Raw genomic sequence first — 22,058 nt, forward strand, 5'->3', positions numbered from 1 at the left:
CTTCCGCCCAGCTGTTAGTCATCCCGCATTCCCACGGCTCTGCGGTAACTCTCCATTCACCTGTCTGCTTCCTCTTTCACCTGCCCCTCAGCTCCCTGAGGGCAGCGGTCGTGTCTTAGTCACCTCCGCCAGGTTACAGTACTCGGGGCACTCCATGAACATCAGAACGACGAACTGAAGCAATTCGATGGGCACATGGATCTGGCAGTTGGCCGGGCTGAGGTTTTCCTGGAAGAAAAGCAGGAGTTTGGGAGGAGTTCAGGGGAGAAGGCGATGGCACCCCACTCCAGTACTCTTGCCTGGAAGATCCCATGGGCAGAGGAGCCTGGTAGGCTGCAGTCCATGGGGTCATGAAGAGTCGGACAGGACTGAGCGACTTCCCTTTCACTTTTCACTTTCATGCCTTGGAGAAGGAAATGGCAGCCCACTCCTGTGTTCTTGCCTGGAGAATCCCAGGGACAGGGGAGCCTGGTAGGCTGCCGTCTATGGGGTCACACAGAATCGGACACAACTGAAGTGACTTAGCAGCAGCAGCAGCAGCAGCAGGGGCTTATTTAAAAGTCTGCGGGCAGCAGCCATGCCAAGAAGATCAACCTCGCGGTGTGTGAAGTCTAGTGAGTCTGTTGCTCAGGCGTGGACTGGGCTTGCTTTGACTGCTGTGCGCATGGAGAAGAGCTGCTCGTTTTAGCGGGTCGCAGGCTTGTAAAAAGCCAGCCACGTGACACTGGTGACAGGAGCCCTGATGCCGTCCCGTTGGTGGCCGTTGGGAGAACCGTTTGGCGGCACCCACCGTCGGTGTAGACAGGCATGTGTGCTTAGGTGTCTGGGGGAGGTGGGAGGGTGTCATTTCAAGGGCCACTCCCGGTTTTCAGGCCCTTGCTGGCTGCTTCCGTGGAATCCAGGATGGTGAACACATGGGAGATAGGCACCCCGGGGCCTCCCTCCAGGACTCTGCTTCAGAGCCCCGCCCACCAGCCAGAGTTAAGTGCAAAGGCTGTTTGTTCTCCAGCCTGGCGGACCTGGAGAGAGTCAGACACCATGGGGTTCCGGGGGGCTGTTCCATTCCCCACAGCTGATTGGCTGGGCCTGGTGACTCTGACTGTCCCTTGTGGCCAGTCCCCCAGAGCCGCATGTGGCTGTCCCATCCCCGGGCAGGGGCCTTCGGGGACCTTACCATTTGCCATTGGGATTCACTTGCTCTGGCTTTAGCTGTGAGCCTGGCACGGTGAGGAAGTCCTGGGGGCTGTGAGTTCTGCTTTGTGGCAGGGGAGGCATTTTCCCCCTCCCTCCAAAAAAGGGAAATGGTGGGGCCACGGAGGGGAGGCGGGTGACCTCATGGATCACCATCCGTTAACTTTGTAACTGAAATCTTCAGGCTGATTATTCACAGGGAGATGTTTGGCCTGATTGGAGGCGCTCGGCTTGCAGCGTGGCTGCTGGTTGGACTGCCGGGCCCTGTCCCTGGGCACTTAGGGCCTCTGGTATGTGCAGGCCTCCTCTGCCCTCCTCTTTCCCCAGTAGTGCTGGGGTTTTTGTTTTTGTTTTCAGCTTGAGAAAGGTCATTAAACCCTGATGAGGCTAGGTCGGGCCTGAGGGCTACCTATGGTTCCCTGCTGGCCCGCTGGGGCAGCTGAAGGTCAGGAGAGTCCCGGGTGAGAGCGCAGGCCAGACAGGGAGCCGCAGGCAGCTCCCTGCCTCCGGTCGCTTATGTCTTTAAGTCATTTCGTAAGTCATTTGACAACAGAAGGAAAGGAAACGGAGGAAGCACTACCCACAGCCTTGTTGTGTGACCGTCCCACGCCAGTGTTGCCATGGTTCTGCTCACGCTCACGTGTGTGGCTCCATGCCCCCCCCATCCTGTCCTGTCTCACGGTAATGCCCGTCAGGTCGCTACTCGGGTGACCGCACTGGCGGGGGGGCGCGAGCCGCTGGCCTGCCTCCCTGCGCCCGCAGGTCACAGCCTCCTCCAGGCCCCACTGCTTCATATCACGAGAGACACACCAGGGAGCACCTCTGTGTACATCGCCCTTCTGTCTCCTGTGGTGCTTTCCTGGGACGGGAGTTCCTGGCCCAGAAACGGCCATACCTGGGGCTCCTCGTGGTTTGGTTGCGTTTCCCAGAGATGACACCAGGAAGGGATGTCAGCCCTGTGATGTGAGGCAGAGTGACGTTAGAGGCCAGTGAGATCCTCTGAGTGTTTGAGGTGGGCGGGAGGAGGGTCAGAGCCAAGGTTCTGTGGAGACCCCAAGGCTGGAGGCCCACCCTACCCTTGGGGCGCCAGCGAGGCCGAGCAACAGGACTCTGGGCAAGTTACTTCACAGTCACCTCCAACTTTCTTATCTGTGAGAGGAGAAGGCAGTGTTGACCTTGCTATGTTTCTATGCTGATGAATTAAATAGTATTATTTCCATTCATTGAACAGTCAGTTGCCTGGCATCCTGTTATGACTGCTAGGAGATACAGTAGAACAGAGGTGAAGAACAGCTGGGTCCCGCCCTCCCCAGAGCTCGCCTGCTCTTGGGGAGCCTTCTAATGTTGTGTGGGACCTTGTTATATTTGATCCTTCCCACTCTCTTAGGAAGTAGGCACGGTTGGGATGTTTTGGCCCTCGTTCTCCAGGAAAGAAGAGGTGCAGATAATTGACAGAGGGGGAGGGTGGGACAGACGGCTGAGGGGAGAGCAAGCAGATGTGTTGGCAGAAGGAACCGTGTATGTAGCAGCAGGGAACCGGCTTCCAGTTGTCCATCTGTCTCAAACTGACAGAAAGACCTTGGGGTCCGACACGCACAGAGACCTGTGCTAGGTGTCACCAAGCCTCAGACCCTGCGTCCTTGGAGGCAAGGATAGCGATGCCTGGTGCGTGAGTGCAGTGTGGCGGCCCAGACCACGTCGGGAGGAGAGCCTTGTCTGTCGGGGTAAACTAACACGTGCATCCTGCCTCTCCTTGCCCCCCACCCCGGGTTGCCCATTCATTCGCTCTCCATTGTCACCTGCTGCCGTGTGTCAGGTGCTGGCGAACAGTGACGGGCAAGCCTTTTGTAGCTTAATCTAGGAAGACAGATGACAAGCAAAATCTCGAATAGACAAATCAAGGTAAAATCAAGTGTCTGGGACAGTTATCACTTGATGGCCTGCCTGGGAAGAACGCCCTTCTGCTAAAAAGGGGTGTAACCTTCAGCCTGCACACAGCCGGGGGGAAAGTGCCACAACCTACCAACCGTCTTCCAGCTGCCGTGGAGCTCTGTGGTGGATGTGGAAAGAGGTTTCTGTGGGGAAGGCTCACAGATGTGGTGTCTGCTCTTCCAGCCTGGGGCCCCTGAGGGAATCAGAGAGGTCATTCTTCATTTGAGTCTCAATTTTCAAAATGAACAGTTAGTCACTTACAGGAACCTGGCAGAAAATAAAGAAGCACTATCAAAAAAGGATACCGAGGGCTCAGGGAAGCAGGTGGTGGCGGGGAAAGGAGAGGATATGCCTGGTTCTCCAGGCCCCACCGCTGATGGTGGCCAGGGCTCAGGACATCCCAGGATGCCAGCAGTTCTCTCCCACCCTGGATATCGTGTAGGGTTCTGCCCCACGTGGTGGATCCCAAGTTAGTGCCTTTAATCCTCAAACACCCTGGGACAGAGCACCAGCCCCACTTTAACGGAGTGGGGAGAGCCTTTAGCAGAGGCTCGGAGAGGTCCTGCAGGTGCCCACGGCCTCACCACCAGTAAGCGATGGAGAGTGATTTTCCAACCGCTGGTCTGTCCAGCCCTGCCACCCAGCTTCCTGCAGACCACAGTGCATCCATCCTCCGGGGGGCCAGGCAGGAGCTGGGAGCCTTGCCTTGCTGCGCAGGGGAACTGGTCCAGGCTGGTGTGTGTGAAGGAAAGAAGGCAACTCGTCTTTGCTCTTCCCCCAGTGTTACTTCCCAGCGGCTTTCCTGCAGGGGCCATGGGAGGGTCCTTGTTAAGCCTCTGCACACTCAGGGTGCTCGTCCCCTCTGCTGCCTTCCTCCCAGCCCCAATCCCACTCAGCCTTTAAAGTGCAAGAAAAGCGGGGGACTTCCCTGGTGGGCCAGTGGTTGAGATTCCTGCAGGGGACACGGGTTCGATCCCTGGTTCAGGAACTAAGATCCCAAATGCCGCAGGGCTGAAAAAAAAGAAAACAAGAGAGAAAGAAAGGTGGTATTTCCTTTGGCAAGCCTCCTCAGACACCTCAGGTGCCACCCAAAGAAGCCCCCGTGACCTTTCCTTTCCTCCTCTGGGCTACCACCCCGCTGAGAATCTGAAGAGCTGTGGATTCTTCCTCTGGAACAATGAGCCTTTGCACACCGGGCCTGCGTGTGTCAGAGGGTGAGATGGCTGGACGGCATCCCTGATACAGTGAACATCAACTTGGGCCAACTCCGGGAGATGGTGACGGACAGGGAGGCCTGGTGTGCCGTAGCCCGTGGGGTCACGGCTGGGCGACGAAGGGACAACAGCAGGCTGCTGGAGGACATGCCGCTGCCTTTGGGCATGACTAGTTCCCCGTTTGCACTTGTGACCAGAGCAGGACCAGACTTGGCTTGGGGCCACCTCCCCACGCTTCTCTGCCACACGCAGGACGTCAGCGGTCGTCCGGGGCGAGGCTGTGTGCTGGAACCTCAGCCGTCGTCAGAGTGCAGGCATCGGACCTCAACCCTGGACAGCCTGAAAGCTACCGCACCCTTTCTCTTTGTCCCCTCAGCCCTGGCACCGTCTTTGTCTCAGGCGCCTTCATTCTCCCAGTGAGTCCAGGTCAGGACCTCAGTCGTCCCTGACTCCTCCCGCTTCAGGCACCCCCTTGTTCTGTGCCCCCCGACCCCGCCCCCTCTGGCCCTGACCTAGTTCCAGGCTCTTATCGGCAGCCTTATCTCCCGCTCCCTTCTGTCCTCCCAGCCCTCCGCTCCCTGTAGCTTTGTTCTCTCCGCTCACAAGCCTTTAGGGAATGTCCGCACCCTTAAGAGCTTGGGCGGCTCTGGGGCCGTTAGTCCCCACCCTCCCCTGCTGACCTCTGATTCCTGGTGGAGCCCTGAACCAAGGGGAACAAGAGATCTGTCCCCCGCATGCCGGTTGTCTGACATGCCTTCTGACGTGTTTGTGAAGCAGACATTTTAATGCTCTCGGGACTGCAGAGAATGCCTGGTGGAGACAGTGAAAGTGAACACTCCTCATGACCTCCGCAGGTGCCAGCAGTCTGGGCCTGTGGCCTGTGGCTTCTCCGCAGCCCTTCCCTTCCTCCCCTCGGGGTCTGCTGTCTTGTCACCCAAGCTGCAGGCCTTCCTCTTTCTTCCCTGATCATTTCTTTCTTAAAACAGGGCCATGATGTTGGTGTGATCCTCACACTTTTCATAGATGAGAAAAATCCAGACCAGAGAGGTTGAATGACTTGCCCAAGGTCACACAGCAAGGTGAAATCAAGGCCATGAGCTATGCCTTCTGTAGGCGGTGTCAGGCCCAAGGGTACAGGTGGGTAAGACAAGCATCTGCCTTCAGGGATCTCCCTGTCTCCTGGGCAGACAGTGGGCACACAGGCCAGGTGGTCCTAGCAGCAGGCTGAGTGCCAGGGCCCAGAGTCAGGGCCCCTACAGCCCACGAATATCACTGTCTGCCCACGAGGCTTGGACCCTCCTGCCCACCCCGTTCCCCCATCTCTGGGCAGTAGAGGGCTGTGCAGCATCTATGTCCAGGCATGGTGGCTCTTATCTTTGCCTCTTCAGGATGAGTCAGACTCTGGGTGACTGCCCTCCCTCAAGTGCCCTTGGTACACAGCTCCTGCTGCAGCTGCCCCTGACAGGAAGTTCCTGTGCCTCCCCCCAGGGTGCCCTGGCTCTGAAGATGTGTGCAGGGTGGTGCTGTGGAACATGCCACATTCACCCTCCACGTGGTCAGTCCCCTCCTGCTCCCTGATCCTGGCATCTGGGCCCGTCTCTCTGTGACTTTTCCCACCCTGGGTCAAGTAGGGGCTGGAATGGCTCAAACCCCGGCCACTTTCCCCTTTTCCTAGGGGACTAAGGTTTGGAGCCTCTTTTCTTCCTCTCTTTTAAATTTATCTGTACCACGTGCCATGTGGGATCTTAGTCCCTCAATCAGGAATGGCTCCCAAATTAAAAACAGCCCCCCCAAAGCACCAAGTCTGAAAGTATCCCCAAATTGATCAATCTCCAGCTGGTCTAATAAGGAAAGAGAAAAACGCAAATTATCAGTATCAGTGGATATCACCACAGATTCTGCAGACATTAAAAGGATAATAAGAAGATATTATAAGTGACTTTGCCCGTAATTTCAGTATAAATGGAAATTTTCTTGATAGACACTATATAATAAGATTGACTCAAGAAGAAAGAGGAAATCTAATGAGCCTCTACCTAAAACCTCACAAAGGAAAACTTCAGGCCAAGATGAATTCTTATCATGTGTGTAAAGGAGAAATAACACCAATCTTGCACAACACTAATTTTATTTATAAAAGTGTTGTTCCTGGAGAAAGGATTTCAAGCGTTATGAAACAGGTTAGTCAGGCTCTGTTTGGGGTAGGGCTGTTTTTGAGAACCCCTGAAGTCCTGCCTCCGCGGTGCCTTCCTCCTGGGGGCTCTGAGGAGGGTGAGAGCAGGGATGGGGCTCTCGTGTGGAAACCTGGGCTGGGGTCAGAAATGTGGGGCACCTCCAGGAACGGACAGGTGGGCTGTGGGGAGGACCCCGGTCCAGGCCAGGACTTCCCTGCCCTGCAGCCACCAGTGTTGTAAGAATTTGGCTCTTCTGGAGTTGGTGAGGAGAGTTGAAGAGTTGGTGAAGTTGGCAAAGAGTTCATGAAGGTGATCTAGTCCTGGCTCTAGGCTATACCTGGAGGGAGTCCAGGAGATACCCCCCCACCGAGAGGCACTTGAGGAAGGGGGCTGATGATGAGCAGGAATGATCGCAGGCCTGTGTCCTGGGCCCAGAGGAGTGGCAGAGCCCAGTCACCTCCGAAGGCAGCCTTTGGAAGGTGGCCTTTGAGCTGGCGTCTAGACTGGCCAAAGGGTGGGCCTTCTTTGGGGTTATCAGAATGGACAGGACTTGAGACAAAGGGTCCAGTGTGTGGACGAGGCCAGTGCGGACGGGCTACGGGGAGTGGGCTGGGCCTGGGGAGGCTGCGAGGGGGATGCTGTAGTCCAGAGCTTGTCCAGAGGGTGTGGGGACCAATGAGAGCTTTGAGAAGAGCACACGCTCCATCCATGTGGATGGACAAGGTGCAGAGAGAGGTAGGGGAGGGGAATTAAAAGACAAGGTGAGAATGCAGTAGGCCGCGGTGTTCTGCAGAGCGGAGGGGGAGTAGCTGTGGGCTTGGCTGCGGTGGGGACCATGGGCGCGGGGTAGAACATGGGGTTGGAAGGAGGGGAAAGGGTGGGGCTTTGGGGAAGGTGTGCGTCGGAGGGGCTAGGCAGTGAGTTGGATTTAAGGGTCTGGGGGCTGGTGAGGAGTCTCCAGATCCCTGGGACACCATGCACCCCGGGCCGTCTGCCTGCACATGCTTAGGTGTCTTCCAGGGCGGAGACGTCAGCCCAGCTGGCTGTGACTGGTCTGATCTCACATGTCCAGATCTGATCCGCGGGGGGAGCGTGGCAGAAGTGACCAAGGCCAGAGCTGTTTTTAGAAACTAAGTGCCTCTCCCATCTCCTTGGCAGGAATGCAGGGCTGGGTTCAGGAAGACCTCGATCCAGACCCGCAGCCAGTGCTGACACGTTCTGTGACCCCAAGCCAGTGTTTCCTTTCCATAAGGGCCATTTGTCAGCTTCCCCCATGGGTTGAATGGAGGGCTTTTGGCGGCGGTCCTGTGAGTCCTTCAGATCTGAGGGTCTTCAAGAGTCTCAGGCTGGGTGGACCATGAGGCTGGCCAGTGCCTCCTGTCCCCTTGCCTAGCAGTGTGAGCGCTGCCTGTGAGCCAGGCCAGGGCCTCCCCAAGCCATGCGCTACCCGAATTGCCTTTGCACGGGCAACTGCAGCACACCTTTGCGTGGCCTGCTCACTCGTTCACGTGCTCCCACCCCCCCAACACACATGGGTGCCGTTCCTGAGCCCCTGCTGTCACACAGACCCTGCTCTCCCGACTACAGGGGGCTTCCTCGACCTCTGCAGCCTATGCCACTGCCGCAGCCGCCCGCCAGCGTGCGCGGCATTTTCTGTAAATGTCATGTAGATCGTTGGGTGTTTTCTCACTTATTAATGAGTAACTTGGCCTTTGCTGAGACACTCGAGCGTCTCTGGGACCCCGGGAGGGTGGTGACAGACACGCTGCTGAGTTTGTTCTTGCTCAGGGTCTGGGAAATGGGCATGGGGTTTGCAAAGGACTCGCTCCCAAAGGCTGTTCCCACAGCCCCCACCCTCTGCCCCGAGCTGGCCCAGGTTAGCAGAGCCCACGGGGAAAGAAGCCTTGCTGGGTCTTGCCCACCAGCCCCCTTGAGGGGAACGCTAGGCCTTTGCTGTTCTTTCCTCTGTCCTTGCTGCCGGGTGTTTGTATCCATCACCTCCTTCCCCTGAGGCAGGACCCCCGGCCATCTGGGAGTCCATTGGCTGGCAACCAGGAAGAAGTTTGAATGTCCTGGCTTCGGCTTCTGTGCGTGTGTGTTCTGAGTCTCTTTCAGTCATGTCCGACTCTTTGCAGCCCTTTGGACTGTAGGCCGCCAGGCTCCGCTGGCTTGTGTAATCACTAGCGTTTGTCAGGGAGGGGTGTCCGCAGGCGGGAGGCCACATGGGGAACCCTGACTTCTGTTTTAGTTAAGAGTGTATACTCTGCTCTCCCATCTCTTTGGCCATCACCAAATCTGCTTCTGCCTCTGTGCCCCCCTGCCCGGCCTCGTCAGCAGGCTTCTGGGAAAGGCCTGTGGTCCTTCCGCCTGTAGTTCCCTGCCCCGCGTCTCCTCTGGCTCCCGTTGCCTAAGAACCCTGGCCAGAGCCCTGTGTGACCGCCCGCCTGCCTTGACAGCCTTACCTGTGTGTCTGCGCTCCAGCCACCTGTGTATTCTTCAGACCACACCCGCTCTTTGCTCAAGCTTGCTCCCCTCTGGGAACGCCCTTCCTGCTCCTATCTCCCCATCCTATGACACCTGCATTCTGCCCACCCCTCAGGAGGAAGCCAGGAAGCCCCCCCCCCACCCACCCCACAGGCCCGTGTTGACCTCACTCAGGTGGCCGCTGTCATTCATTCCTGCCGCCTCCTCCCAGGAGACTGGGCCACCCGGATTGAGAGCCAGGTCAGCATCTTGCCCTGTTCACAAGGCAGAAACCTTTCTCTGGGCCAGAGCTCCCAGCCGGGGTTGGTGGCACAGTCTGGTGGCTCCCAGGGTGTCCACAACAAACACTGGCAGGAAGTGACTCATAATGTGAGTGCCGCCTTCAGGGAGGCCGTTGTCAGTGGCATAAACAAACCTCTAGGAGAGGTGACACAAGCAGCTATTTTACTTAGACTTATATGTTCTTATCTCCCTGGCAGCAGGTTCCCCATGGCAGGGGCTTCCAGTTGTCTCCTCGGAACATGCTCCAGCGAGTCAAAGGCAGGTCATGGCTGGTAATCAGGGGCACAGGGACTCCCTCTGGAGGGCCAGCCCTGGCGTGCAGGGAGACCCCAGACAGGGCTGTGTTCCAGGGCCTCTCAGGACAGGCCCTGGGGACGGGGGCCCGCGTATGCGAGAGCATGCTCCGTGTTCACTTGTCTGCAGGCAGGTCTGATCCAGCTGCCGTGGTTTTGTGGTAAGGAAGGAGTGGAAACAGCATGGGGTGACCTTCTGCCATGCCCTCGGCATACCTGGAGAGCAAGCGTACTCTGTCAGGGTTGAGATGAACGTGGCTTCTCTAGACCTGCAGAGAGGCTGGGGAGGATGGTGGTGTGGGGGAAGGAAGTCCAGGCGTGCCAAGGAAGATAAAAGAACCAGAGTTAGGGATTTCCCTGGTGGTCCTGTGGTTGAGACTCCACGCCCCCACAGCAGGGGGCCAGGTTCAACCCCTGATCAGAGAACTAGATCCTACCTGCTGCAACCAAGAGTTCACACTGCATGCCGTGGCGAAGATGGAAGATCCCGTGTGCTGCCACTAAGACTCGTCACAGCCAAATAAATACATGTTTTTTTTAATAGAACCAGATTTAGAAGAAATTGTTCCCATGGAAAGTTCAAACCAATTCCCCTGCCCTCTGCCCCACTTAATACATTACAAGAATGAACTTGTACAAACCTGGTCTTAACTTGAGTGATACTTCTTCAATGAACCGAATAGGTATCTCTGGAGAAGCCTCTGGCCTGGAGGGGTTTCAGGAGGCCTGAGCTTTTGTTTCAGGAGGCGGGACAAAAGCTCCCGGTGACTCGTCTTCGCTCTGTCCCTTCCGACTCCTGAGGGTGGCTCCATCCAGACCCATGAGGGTGGCTGGTGGCCTGCCAGCATGGGCCCTCCTCGACCCTGACCAGCGTCAACTCTCAGCACCCACGACCTTCCAGCTCTTCTGCACATGCACTCTGAGGGCTCCCAGGTCTGGGCCTGGGCTGGGGTCAGGGGCTTTAAATTCTGCCGGGGGAGCCGAGGGCTGGAAGGGCGGCTCCAGCAACATGCCTGTCAGCTACAGCAGGCGTGTGCTTGGCGGAACCCCAGGCTGGTCCTCGCCAGGCTGTCCTATTCTCCGTTAGCTGCCTAGGCAGTGCGGACTGGAAGGAGGGGCGTTCATCTGAGCAGTGGTTTCCCTCCCTTCCTTTGCAGGACAAGGAAGACGGGGAGCCAAACACCAAGCAGCTCAGAGAAGGGGAGGAGGAAGGCGAGAAGCACAGGTAACGCCTCGCACTCAGCTCTCTTCCCGTACCTGTCGGTTTCCGCGTCGTCCCGGCATCATCCTGTCCACATCTGTCCTGTTGCTGCCTCTCCACCCCATGGCCACCTTGTTCAGACAGGACAGTCTTACTGTTGGGACCTTTTCTGCACCCTTGCCCTCACTGGCTATCTGACTCTCAGCCACCGGCCATTTTTAGCCACCAGACCCCTCACATTATGTGTCCTCACTCTCTTCTAAAAATACTTGGGGTGACATGGTTCTGCAGCAACCCCAGAATCAGGTCCAGACTCTCCCTGGTGTGTCAGGCTCTGCTCCAGCCGTCAGCCTGGGTTCCTGCTCCCCGTGAGGACTGGAGCTTTTCTTTTTCCTAAATATCTGTTCATTGGGCTGCACTGGGTCGTACTCGCAGTATATGGATCTAGAGCTCCTTGACCAGGGATTGAACCCCGGGCCTCCTGCATTGGGAGTGCGGAGCCTCCGCCACTGCACCACCAGGGAAGTCCCCAGGACTGGCAGTTGAGGCCCTGAGAAAGCTTATCCCAGTGAGCTGTGCTTTGGAAGGGTGCCCCCCAGAGCCTGCCCTGGCCTCCTCCGCCAGGGTGAGTGGAACCCTCCCCCGGGGGCCGGCGCCTCGTCTGCGCCTTTGTGTTCAGGCTCCGATCTCAGACGAGATGGGGCCTTTTCAAGCCCACGGGGCGCATGTGTGTCTCCACGTGTGTGGCTTCACAGTTTGCAAAGTGTGTTCACACCGTCCTCACGGAGGCCCTGGGGTCTCGCCACCTCCCTAGTTTTCAGAGATGGCGACGGCCCTGTGCTGAGGAGGCTGGTGATGCTCCATGCTGGTGCAGGGACCCTGGTCACCCCAGCTCTGGGCTCTGTGGTTTCTCGTTGGGGCTCAGCGCCCCCAGCACGTTGTGCAGCCTGCGCTGGTGACAGAGACGAAGGCCAGGTTGTTGCTTTTTATTTGCCACGTGACCACAGGCTCAGGGGCTTGGCGGTGGGTGCCTGCAGTTTTCTCCTTTCTGTGGTAACTGCTGAGAGACCCTTTGGTTTCCTCCGGGTTTGTCCTCAGGTTTTTGATTGCTGCCTGGAGCCTGAGTCATTTCTCAGATTCGGTCGTCTGCCCAGATACAGTGCAGGGTCAGGGGTGGCGGCTGAGGAAATGGGAAAGTCCAGCAGGACTAGAGGCAGGCACCCCGGTACCTCACCCGTCACCAGCCTTGCTGGGGAATCACCCACCTTCCTCTCTGCCCGTCCTCTGGCCCATCTGTCCACGGAGACCTTTTAGGAATCATGGCTATTTTAGTTCCTTTGGCTTTCCTTATAAATTTTAGAGTCAGCTTGTTAATATCTATTTTAAAAGCTTGCTGAAGGTGACAGAGGGGGACAGTGACGTGCTGTGGAAAGTGGGAGAGGAAGAGGGGGCTTTCTGGATGTGGTACCCTCCCTGTTATCTTAACCCAGTCCTTAGTGGCCCGTCTGTGGGTATTTCAGAGAGGGTGGGAGGGGCACACTGTCTCATGTCAGTTCCTCTTGAAATTTCAGAACGTTGTCATCATATAAGCGTATGTGTCTATGGTTGCCTACTTGTTAAAAATAATGATAAACTAATATAAATAAAAAGTTTGCTAGAGTTTCAATTTGTATTACATGGAATCTATAGCTCAGAATACCTTAAAAACATTTTTTTTTCCTTACTCTCTTCAGGATAAATCCTGCCCCATTCCCCCACAACCAAATCCCCATTTAGTGAGAGTCAGTTCCCCAAAGGCCGACCAGGCACTGTGTGAAGGAAAGACATGTTCCCACCCCCAAGAGGACCCCCGCTTCTCCTCTGGGCTGGGTCTTTCCTCTCCCAGCCCTCCTTCCCTCGTGGCTCATCTCTAACACAGCCCCACTGCTTGCCGCCTGGAGAAGAGGTGACCCCACAGCCCTGGAGACCTGGCCACAGAAAGGGACACTCATGTCAGTTGCTTGTGTTTTTCGTAAGCCCTCAGTCACTTCCTCCTGATGCCAAGTCGGCTGGTGTGTGCCGTGGAGGTATGTTGAGGGTAGGGCTCGTGCCTGACAGTCATGGCCACCCAGCCAGGTGGGAGGAAACGAGTGGCGTTGCACACTCCACTGGGCACGGGGCAGGGGAGCGTGTCCTGTTAAGTGTCTGAACAAGCCAGCCCCAAACCCTCAGCCCCCACAGCCCCTGGCTTAAGATCGTGGTCAGCACCCAGCCAGAGCAGTCACCGCTCAGGGACGGCGGTTCCCCCTCGGTGAGCGTCTTGTACCGCAGAAGGAAGTAGGCCACTCACCTTCCTTCTTGGGGATGGAAAACCGGTTCTGCAACTCCCGTGTGGAGAGGTCCCACCCCAGCTGAGGCCCGGCCCAGCTCTGGCCCAGTGCCCGAGCCCTTTAGGCTGGTCAGTGCCAGGCCTTCTCCTGTCTGCCAGTTGGGTCCCCGGGATGGTGGCTGTGCACCAGGGCGTCTCACAGACCGGTGACGCGAGCTTGATTCAGCAGACAGGGAGCAACGTGGCAGTGAGGATGAGAGCGGCCCCCACCCACAGCCCCTGAGTTGCGTCACTCCCGCTCCAGGACTCGCTGGGGAGACACGTGGGAGGCTGTCCTCTGGCCGGCCCGCCCTGCCACTTGGTGTGTGACAGGCACATCCCTGCCGCGCTGTGGGCCACTTGCCACCTGCGTGGGCAGTATTGCGAGAAGCCTCTGTAGGCTGCATGTGTCTGCTGGGCTGTTCCTTCCCATCTGCCTTCGGGACAGTCTGCCTTCGTGCCATCCTAACAGGCAGAAAGCACTCAGGGTTTGGGAGGGGGCTTCCAGGGCAGCAGTGGGACACGCCTGTGAGATCTGACCCCTGCTCTGCAGAGCACCACTCTGGTCAGGGTTGATGTCCACAGTCTGTATCATCTGCAGCCTCAAGAGAAACGCAATCCTTGATTTTCACACGGAGGCCAGTGAAAGCATGAGCCTTCCCGTCCTGTCTCAGAAGCATCAGAGCTGGGATTTGGGCCCAGGGTGGTGGCTGGTAAAGATGGTAAAGAATTTGCCTACGCTGAGGGAGACTCGGGTTTGATCCCTGGGTTGGGAAGATCCCCCGAAGAAGGGAACAGCTACCCTCAGCATTCTCTGGAAAATCCCATGGACAGAGGAGCCTGGTGGGCTACAGTTCATGGGGTCGCAAAGAGTCGGACACAACTAAGTGGCTTTCACTCTTTCACTTTCACAGTGTTGGCAGAATGGAACTCTTTTCACCCCCTCCCCTGAGCAGCTACTTCATTCCAAAATGGGGGTGACAAAAAATTTCTAAAAACATAAAATTGGAGCAGCAGAACCAGCGTGTGGCCCTAGTGGCCTCCAGAAGAGTGAATTCTGCCCCTGCCTCCTTTTTTTAAATTTAAGTTGCAGAAGGAGGAAATTCAACCTTGGTCCTTTGTTAGAAAGGCTAGACCCTAGAGCAGCACCAAGTACCCCATGAAGTCTGTCCAGAGACTTTCTCCATTTGGCAGTAATCAGGGTGGGGCGGGAGGAGCAGTTAATTGGACATCAGTGTGGGTCAGTCTCCTCATTAGCTCTCAGCTGAGTGAATCAGGGCTTGAACCGCGCTCCACAGAGCTGGACACACCCAGCAGGCCTCCTTGTTTACAAGTGTGGAAATCGGACCTCAGGATGGGGTGGTCCCGCAGAGACTGGGACCCGGGTGTTCTTGACCGTGTGACCAGTGCTCAGCTCTAGGGGAGGATAGGGGAACGGTGGGCGGCGCGGCTGCTGGGGGCAGTAGTCCCTGAGCAGCCAGCCCACCAGCTGATGCCGCTGGCCCCCCCGTCCCCCGCTGTGTCCCCCCCATGCCAGCCAGCCTTCTGAAGCCTGGGCACCAGGGGGTGCTCGGGTGTGGCTGCTGTGATCTCAGGGCTCAGCTCCCGCTGGACTCTCCTCTCCCCTCCTCTCAGGACCCTGGCCCTGGAGCCGGTTTCTGAGAGTGGCGGGTGTTTCTTATTCTCACTAATCCCTGCAGGTTTCTTCCCACACCCAGTTTCTCTTCCGCTTTTCTCCCCACCCTGTTATAAATGAAAGTCAGCGTTAGCGATCCTGCCCCACTTTCCCCGCGTGCTTCAGGGACCTGGCATTTACCTCCCGGCCTGAGGCAGGCGTTAGGGGATGGGATTCGGGGCGGTGTCCCTGCTTCATAGAGAAGGCAGACCCTGGGAGTGGGCAGCAGGCTTCTTCCACACCAGCCTGGCTGGTACGGCCCCAGGACATGGGGGTTTAGCCAAGCCCCAGGACTGCAGGCCATGGGGCCCTGGCTGAGGGCGGGTGAGACTCACAAAAGCCCCGAGTTGAGACCATGCCCCTTGCTGACTTGTGTGGCCACACACACCTTCTGGACTCCTTCACTTGAGCTTGCCTGTGCCGCAGCTGGAGAAATCAGCCACATTTCCCTGGCACAGACACAGGGTCCCCTAGATGAGAGACTGCAGGAAGCCTCCTGTTGGGGAAATGTTCCCAGGACTTCCGAGGGGCCAGCAGTGCAGAGAGAGCTCAGAAGAGCTCGTGGGGAAGAAGGACCCACATCTAGTCCCATCTGGCTGACAGGCTGGTGGGTGGGGGGCACTTCTGCCTCCCCCAGGGCGTGGCAGGTCTGTCCCAGTATCTCTGTCTTGCTTTTATTAAGAAGCAGCTCCCAGGACCTCTCTCTCTTTGCTGCCCTGTGGAGTTAGCCAAGGGCCCGGCCCGTGTGCGGGCTGCTGTGTGTGGAGCTTGGTATTTGATGAGCTGCTGAGCCAGGGAGGCCTCCAGGGAGCACTTAGTACAGCCCGCCCTGCCCAAGAAGATGCGAGGAAAACAACCAACCGCAATGGGTGACCAATCCCAGTGTGTGATTCTGGCTCCTCGTGGCTGCTCCCCCTTCATAGAGGCCATGGGGTCGGCCCTGCTCGATTTTAAAGCCCTCATGCAGGAGCGAGGTGTGTGAACTTACGGCTGCCCAGGAGGATCGTGGCTTTCCCGCCCTCGCACACTGCCATGCCTGTTCGCTCAACCTTGGCTGGCCACTCCCAGCACACCAGACCCTCGCCACATGTGTCTGAGGCTCCGGGGCACGAAGGCTGTGAGTGGGAGGCGGGCTTGGGGAACCAGCGCTGGTTTCTCTCTTAGGAGTAACTCAGCCCGAGAGCTCTGGTCCTCGCTCGCGGTCGTAGCTTGCCTCGTCTCATGCTGCAGCCACTGCTGTGTGACCCTCTAAGACTGGCGCAAACTCTCTGACCCTCAGTTCCCACAGCTGTCAAGTGGAAGAGTGCCAGAGAGACAAAGTGAGTGCTCTCCGCGTGCCCCTGGCCCCGGCTCTGTTCGAGAACCTCCAGTGCAGGTGGGGCTTTGGGAGAGCACGCAGCCTGGCTGCTAATGGGAAGATGAGGGGCTGAGGCTCAGAGATGCCTCTATCCCCGTGCTGTCTGCCTGTCCCAGGTCATCTGCAGAGAGAGCAAAGTCGGGAAGTGACCAGCTCCTGTGTCTTCCTCTCATGCCAGCCTGCAAGTGTAAGAGATGAACGAGACTGTGTCCCGCACGCACTTTACTTCCTCTCTGCTTGTCCTCGCTGCCCTTTAGGGAACTCAGGCTGCGGAACTACATCCCAGAGGACGAGGACCTGAAGAAGAGGAGGGTGCCCCAGGCCAAGCCAGTCGCAGGTAGGCGGGCTCTGTGGCCCTGTCAGCTGCCTCCTCCTTGGCAGGCGTCACCCTCTCCTGGAGAATAACTGGCAGTGCCCGGGCTGGAAGCTGGGCCTCCGCGACCCTCCGTCACCATCTCATGGTGGATGGACAAATAGAAGCGGTCAGGGCACTGAAACGGCCTGTCACGCCTGCTTCGTCCTGCTCACACCCTGCCTTGCAGGCCTTCCAGGGACTGCAAGGGAAGGTCCCTCAGAGGACTGTCTGAGCTGGGAGGTGGACATGGCCCTGGGCCCTTGGACAGCAGGAATAGGAGGATGGGTCCTGTGGGCCCTTGGAGGGTCAGAAAGACCCTGAAGAGGGGCTGACCGTCCAGGTTTCCGGAGAGCAATGGGCAGGCAGACACCTGCCCAGCTCTGGGAGTGGTAGTGCTGGGGCACAGATAGTGGGGAGAGGTGTCCTCACTGGTGGGCTGAAGGGCCTGACCAGTCCCCCCTGGATGGGAATCATCGGGCCAGCTGCGGCCTGTCCACAGCCATCCACGTGGGGGGTGCTGGGCACTTCTTATGATGCAGATCCCCGACTCTGCCTTGGTTTTTATTCTTTGGTTTTCAATTTTAATAATTAAGTACATGTATCCTATAAAAGAATAAAGTGTTAGCTACTCAGCCACACACCCCCGCCCCTGCACCCCGCAGTCTGCTTCCCCATCTCCTTGGGCCCTGAGAGCACAAATCTAATCCTCCAGAGCTGCCTTGGCAAGGTCTTTGCCTCTAGGGAGTTAGGGGCTGAGGGGAGAGGCAGGGGCAAGAAAGCGCAGACCCTCCTGTTTGCCACATCGGGGAGTGGTGGCTGGTTTCCGACCGGCATCCGTTGGTGTCTTGCGCCCTCTAGTGGAAGAGAAGGTGAAGGAGCAGCTGGAGGCCGCCAAGCCAGAGCCGGTCATCGAAGAAGTGGTGAGTGCCTGGGGGTGGCCCTGTCCTCTGCTGCTTCCGCGGGTCCTTTTCTCGTCCCCACCTGCTCTCCTCACTCACCCTTCCTTCTCCTCACTTCTTTCTTCCCTTTCTACTTCCCTGCTTCCCCTCAGCCCTCTCCTCCCTGCCCCCTTTGCACCCCTTTTCCTACTTCTGTCCCCCATCTTCTCCTGAGCCCCTCCAGCGCTGACATGTGTCTGCCCCCTCCCAGGACCTGGCCAACCTCGCACCCCGGAAGCCAGATTGGTGAGTGTTGCCCGTGTAGGACCAGTGCAGACTGACTGGATGTTCTCGTGCCCGGCATGGGCTCGCAGCAGGAGGCAGGCAGTGGAGACAGACAGCCGTGGGGTATAATTATGGTCTGAAGTATGTGCTGAGAAGGATGTAAGTGGAGAATGAGGGATGTGGCGGGGCATGACACCTGAGGGTGGGAAGGGGCTCAGGCAGAGGGGATTCAGCAGTCCCCGCCAAAATGTCCCTTCCGAAAGGATGAGGGCCCACTGCGCCTCAGAGAGCTCCATCTGACCAAGGCTGACCCTTGTCCTCAGGGAGCCGTAGGGTGGAGGCAAGATGGCGGGAAGGGCGGGAGTAGGCTTCTGCCCCGCTTCCGACACCAGCTAGCCTGTCCCCCTTCGATCCCGGTTCCCTCTTCTCTGAAATGGGAATCTTCACTGTCCTGGCGCCCCTGTGACTGGGCTGAGACGGAGGGTGAGAGAGGGCCAGGTGTTCACCTTGGGCCAGAGGCGCCGGTCCCCCACCCTTCCCGCGTGCAGTTGTGTCAAGTGGGCACCAGCTGACGGTGCTCTAATTAGATGAGACAGAGGATGGGGCGCATGTCCTCGGAAACCCCGAACCAGGGGGAAGAGGCTGTGTGTGCACTTGGGGAAGTTCCTGGGGGTGAGGGGAACTGGGCCAGAGGAGGGGCAGGACCCCCAGCGGGCCGGGGCGCGTCACTCCCTGGCGGTGACCAAGGGGAGCAGACGGGGAGGGAGCTCTGGGAGCCATCCAGCCCGCACGCCTCGGCTCGGCCCCCTGGGTTGGGCAGGCCGTGGTGCTAGCCCCTGCCTCCCTGGGGCTGTGAAGGGTGGCTGCTGCTGGGTTTTGGGGGATACAGAAAGGGAGAGAGAGGAGCACCCTGACCTTGGGCACACCTCTGTGGTTCCTAATGCCAGAGGGGCTGTCAGAGGTGAGGGAGCCCCAGGGCCGCACCAGCCAGCCTTCAGCCTCTGCCTCCTCCCGCCTCCCTGCTCCAGGGACCTCAAGAGAGACGTAGCCAAGAAACTGGAGAAGCTGGAGAAGCGGACCCAGAGGGCCATCGCTGAGCTGATCCGTAAGTGTGGGGCCTGGCACGGCGGGGCCCCCTGCCCTCTGGGCGGTGGCGCAGGCGCGTGGCCCCGCTCCACTCCTCCCGTCTGCCCCCATGCAGGCGAGAGGCTGAAGGGCCAGGAGGAGAACCTGGCTTCTGCAGTGGCCACCACCGCCGCCACCGAGCCAGAGGCCTGTGACTCCGACTGAGCTGTGCCCTATCCCCGCACCCGCTACCAGGCCTGTCTTCCAGGAGGATGGTCTTGGGCCAGGGTAGAGCCTGGACTTGCCACCACCTCCAGTTTGCCTTAGAACTGACTCCCTGCCTCACAGTCTGAACCCCACCCATCCCACTGGGGTGAGGTCAGCTCCTTGTCTCCTGAAGGGCCCCTCCATGCTGAGTTGGGGGAGAGGCTACAACAGCCCTGTGGCCATGCTGTATCTGTGCTTGTTCTATGTATTTTGAACTTCTTTTTCTATCTGGAAATAGAAACACGCTGACCCCTGTGTGTGGCAGAAAACCGTCTGAATATTGGGGATGTTTTGAGTTTGGGCCCCAAGAGGGCAGCTGCAGAGGTGATGCTTACTATGAGGAAGCCCTGTATTGGGCTGAGTGTGTTGAGGTTGGAGGGGTGGGGAGGGCCAGGCCTGACCTTCAGACATCTAGGTCCTGGCCCCATCCTTGGTTAGCAGTCATCATCTCAAAGTCCTCAGGGGACAGCTGTGGACCTCACGGTAATCTGTGGGACACCGTGGAGAGGTTCTCGCTGTGGTCCTCTGTAGACCCCCTGACAGTGAGAGAGAGAAGAGACTGGGCCCCTGACAGGGGTGTGCTGCATCCTGGCAAGCCTCAGCTCTGGGCTGCCACAGATTCGAGGCCCCGGCACCATTCATTCACATCCGCTCAGCCCCAGAAAGCCCTCATCCCCCTTCACCCGTCAGAGCTGGACTCTGCCTTCCTGGGACAGGGCCCCTGCATGGGGAAGGGTGGCCCATTCTGCTCACCACTGGGATATTATAGCCTGGATGTTGGGAGTGGCCTTGGACCCTGGGCCCCCAGGGTCCTGGCTTTAGGACCATGAGCCTCCCCTGTGGAGCTTACTGTCCAGAATGACCGGCTGACCACAAGGCTGACTCGAGGTCCCTGTGACCGTTTAGTTTTGTCTTCTCCAGGATCCTGAGTTTCCTTCTGGATTTCCCCTTGAGCCTCCTGCCCCAGTCATGGGTCACATCCCAGTGTATTGCTCCCTCTGTGCTAGTTTCCAGGGACACAGTGTCCTGGCTCCGGTGGACGGTGCTGAGGAGTCAGACAATGGAGGGCAATGAGCATGCACACTGACTGCCACACTCGTACAGTAAAGCAGACGCTTGAACGCACAGTGACGCAACTCCCCTAAGAAGGCAATTCTTAGGAAAGCAGCAGAAAGTCGCAGCTGTAGGTAAGGGCCAAAGTGGTGGCTGACAAGGCTAGGACTGATTCCCCTCACAAGGGACGGGGATCAGACACAAGGTGTCAGGGCTGGAGCCAGGCTCCCTCTGCATAGCCAGAGGTCTAGAGCTGTTTCCCTTCCTAGGCATAAAGGATGAAAAGATGCTCACACCTCCTGGGATTGCAGTTGGAAGCAGGGTGTTTGTCTGTGGCAGTGTAGGATTCAGACACCTCAAGTAGGCCCCCGCTTGGCACCCTGTAGGGAGGGAGAAGGGGAAGCAGAAACTGTACCCATGAGGGGTACTCAGAAATAATAAAATGCGTGAGAAAATCCAGTCAATGCCGTAGAGAATGGCCAGCAACACAAGTGGGAGAATTTCTGCTGGAAGAAAGTCAAACAGTAACATCCTCACAGGCTTTGAAATGAGCATTGGTTTCATCACCAGAGAGATCAAAGAGGGACTAACCCCCACTTCACAACTCAAGGACAGGGATTTGTTATAAGAAACAACTGATGAGAAATCTTGAAAATAAAGAATGTTTATTAAAATAAGCAACTCACTGAATGAGTTGAATGATAACTTATAGTCGAAGAAGGGATTAATAAATCAGAATTAAAGCTGAAGATCCAAAAGGTGGCAGAGAGCGAGAAATAAGCAGTGCTTAGAGAAGCATCACGCATGCAGAATGAGTGATCCAAAAGGGAAAGCAGGGGGGATTGTGACCAAGTCTTGGAAGTGATGTTCCTCCACAGCCTGCTTGTTAGAAACAAGTCACTCCATCCAGCCCACACTCAGAGGGAGAAGATGTAGATTACACCTCAAGGTGGAATCTTTAAGAATTTGAGGGTGTATTTTAAAACCAACTCATACCTGGATTCAGGGTAATAAACTGTCAGGATAAAAAGACCAAGAAACAGTCTTGAAATTAGAGATTATGTCATCTTGCAAAGACCAAGCCCACAGCAGATATCTCAGCCACAGCCAGCGTTAACTGGAATGGTACCTTTTAATATTAGTGTTAACAGACAAAGGTAATTGTTGAAAATTCTATACCTGACAAGAACATGCCTGACAAGTACGAAATATTTTTAGACAAAACCAGATATTTTTGTCACCAGCAGACTAAAAATCTGTTTTGAGGTAATGAAAATATTCTGAAATGGACTGTGGTGGTGGTTGTACGAGTCTGTAAATATGCTACAAGCCTTTGTATTGTACCTTTAAATGGGTGAATTGTATGAGGCATGTATTATATCTCAATAAAGCTGTTTTTTTTTTAATGAATGTCTTCAGACTGTAAAGCTGAAGATCCATTTTTTTTAAATGCATGTCTTCAGACTGAAGGGCCACAATTCCAGGTAGAATATCTGAGATATAAGGAGAAACTAAGAGAATGAAAATATACATTTAAGTAGGCACTGACCTTATAAAACAAATAGGTGTTGTGAAGTTAAAAAAAAAGACCTACTTAGAATACATAACTACCATGGTGTGTATGTCCCGAAGTGAGAGGTGACTGGAATTCTTGCCATCAACCAAACTCACCCAGGAAGAGAGAAAAGACTCGTGCACGCGAAGGCTGACATTTCTAGAATAACCCTAAAAATAAACATAGAATGTGCTTCCTTCCAAGGAAACTGAGAAAAAAATAGAATGAGAAAAATTAGCCAAAAGAAGGCAAAGAGAAAAAGAAGAGGCAAATAAATCCAAATATGTCATATATTACTATTAATGTACCTTACTGCTTTAAAAAAAAAACAAACAAAAAACCCGGTCTGATGCTGTTTAAAAAGAAACCTAAACCCAGTCTTTCAAGGAGACAGACTGAAAGTGAAGGGACTCGGGTAGCTGAAGTGATGCTGCACCTGCATTTTCACTA

General features: G+C 56.5%; 1 protein-coding gene and 1 long non-coding RNA gene across 6 annotated transcripts in view; one reads left to right on the forward strand and one right to left on the reverse strand.

Moving 5' to 3' along the window:
* Window positions 1-21,269, forward strand: part of CCDC12 (coiled-coil domain containing 12) — a 40,519-nt gene extending 19,250 nt beyond the window's left edge. Inside the window, exons 1-7 of one of the 2 annotated variants that reach the window (XM_005696022.3) lie at window positions 10,273-10,503; window positions 10,728-10,795; window positions 16,408-16,487; window positions 17,364-17,425; window positions 17,655-17,689; window positions 18,697-18,773; window positions 18,870-21,269. In XM_005696022.3, coding sequence (XP_005696079.1) covers window positions 10,483-10,503; window positions 10,728-10,795; window positions 16,408-16,487; window positions 17,364-17,425; window positions 17,655-17,689; window positions 18,697-18,773; window positions 18,870-18,958 — 432 coding nt within the window. In that variant the 5' untranslated portion in view covers window positions 10,273-10,482 and the 3' untranslated portion in view covers window positions 18,959-21,269. Of the gene's footprint in view, window positions 1-10,272; window positions 10,504-10,727; window positions 10,796-16,407; window positions 16,488-17,363; window positions 17,426-17,654; window positions 17,690-18,696; window positions 18,774-18,869 lie in introns of those variants that run through there. The other variant, XM_005696021.3, reaches the window with a different exon arrangement.
* Window positions 9,423-13,861, reverse strand: LOC102174884. 4 transcript variants are annotated; one of them, XR_001919958.1, is made up of 4 exons: window positions 13,101-13,861; window positions 10,828-10,902; window positions 10,212-10,276; window positions 9,423-10,076 (listed from the first exon to the last, which is right to left on the reverse strand). It is a non-coding gene; the product is annotated as an uncharacterized LOC102174884 (long non-coding RNA). The 4 variants fall into 4 exon arrangements; XR_310976.3 differs by having other exon boundaries at window positions 9,423-9,786; window positions 10,008-10,276; XR_001297140.2 differs by having other exon boundaries at window positions 9,423-9,850; window positions 10,008-10,276.

Source organism: Capra hircus, chromosome 22 (genome assembly GCF_001704415.2).
Source record: "Capra hircus breed San Clemente chromosome 22, ASM170441v1, whole genome shotgun sequence".
NCBI lineage: Eukaryota > Metazoa > Chordata > Mammalia > Artiodactyla > Bovidae > Capra > Capra hircus.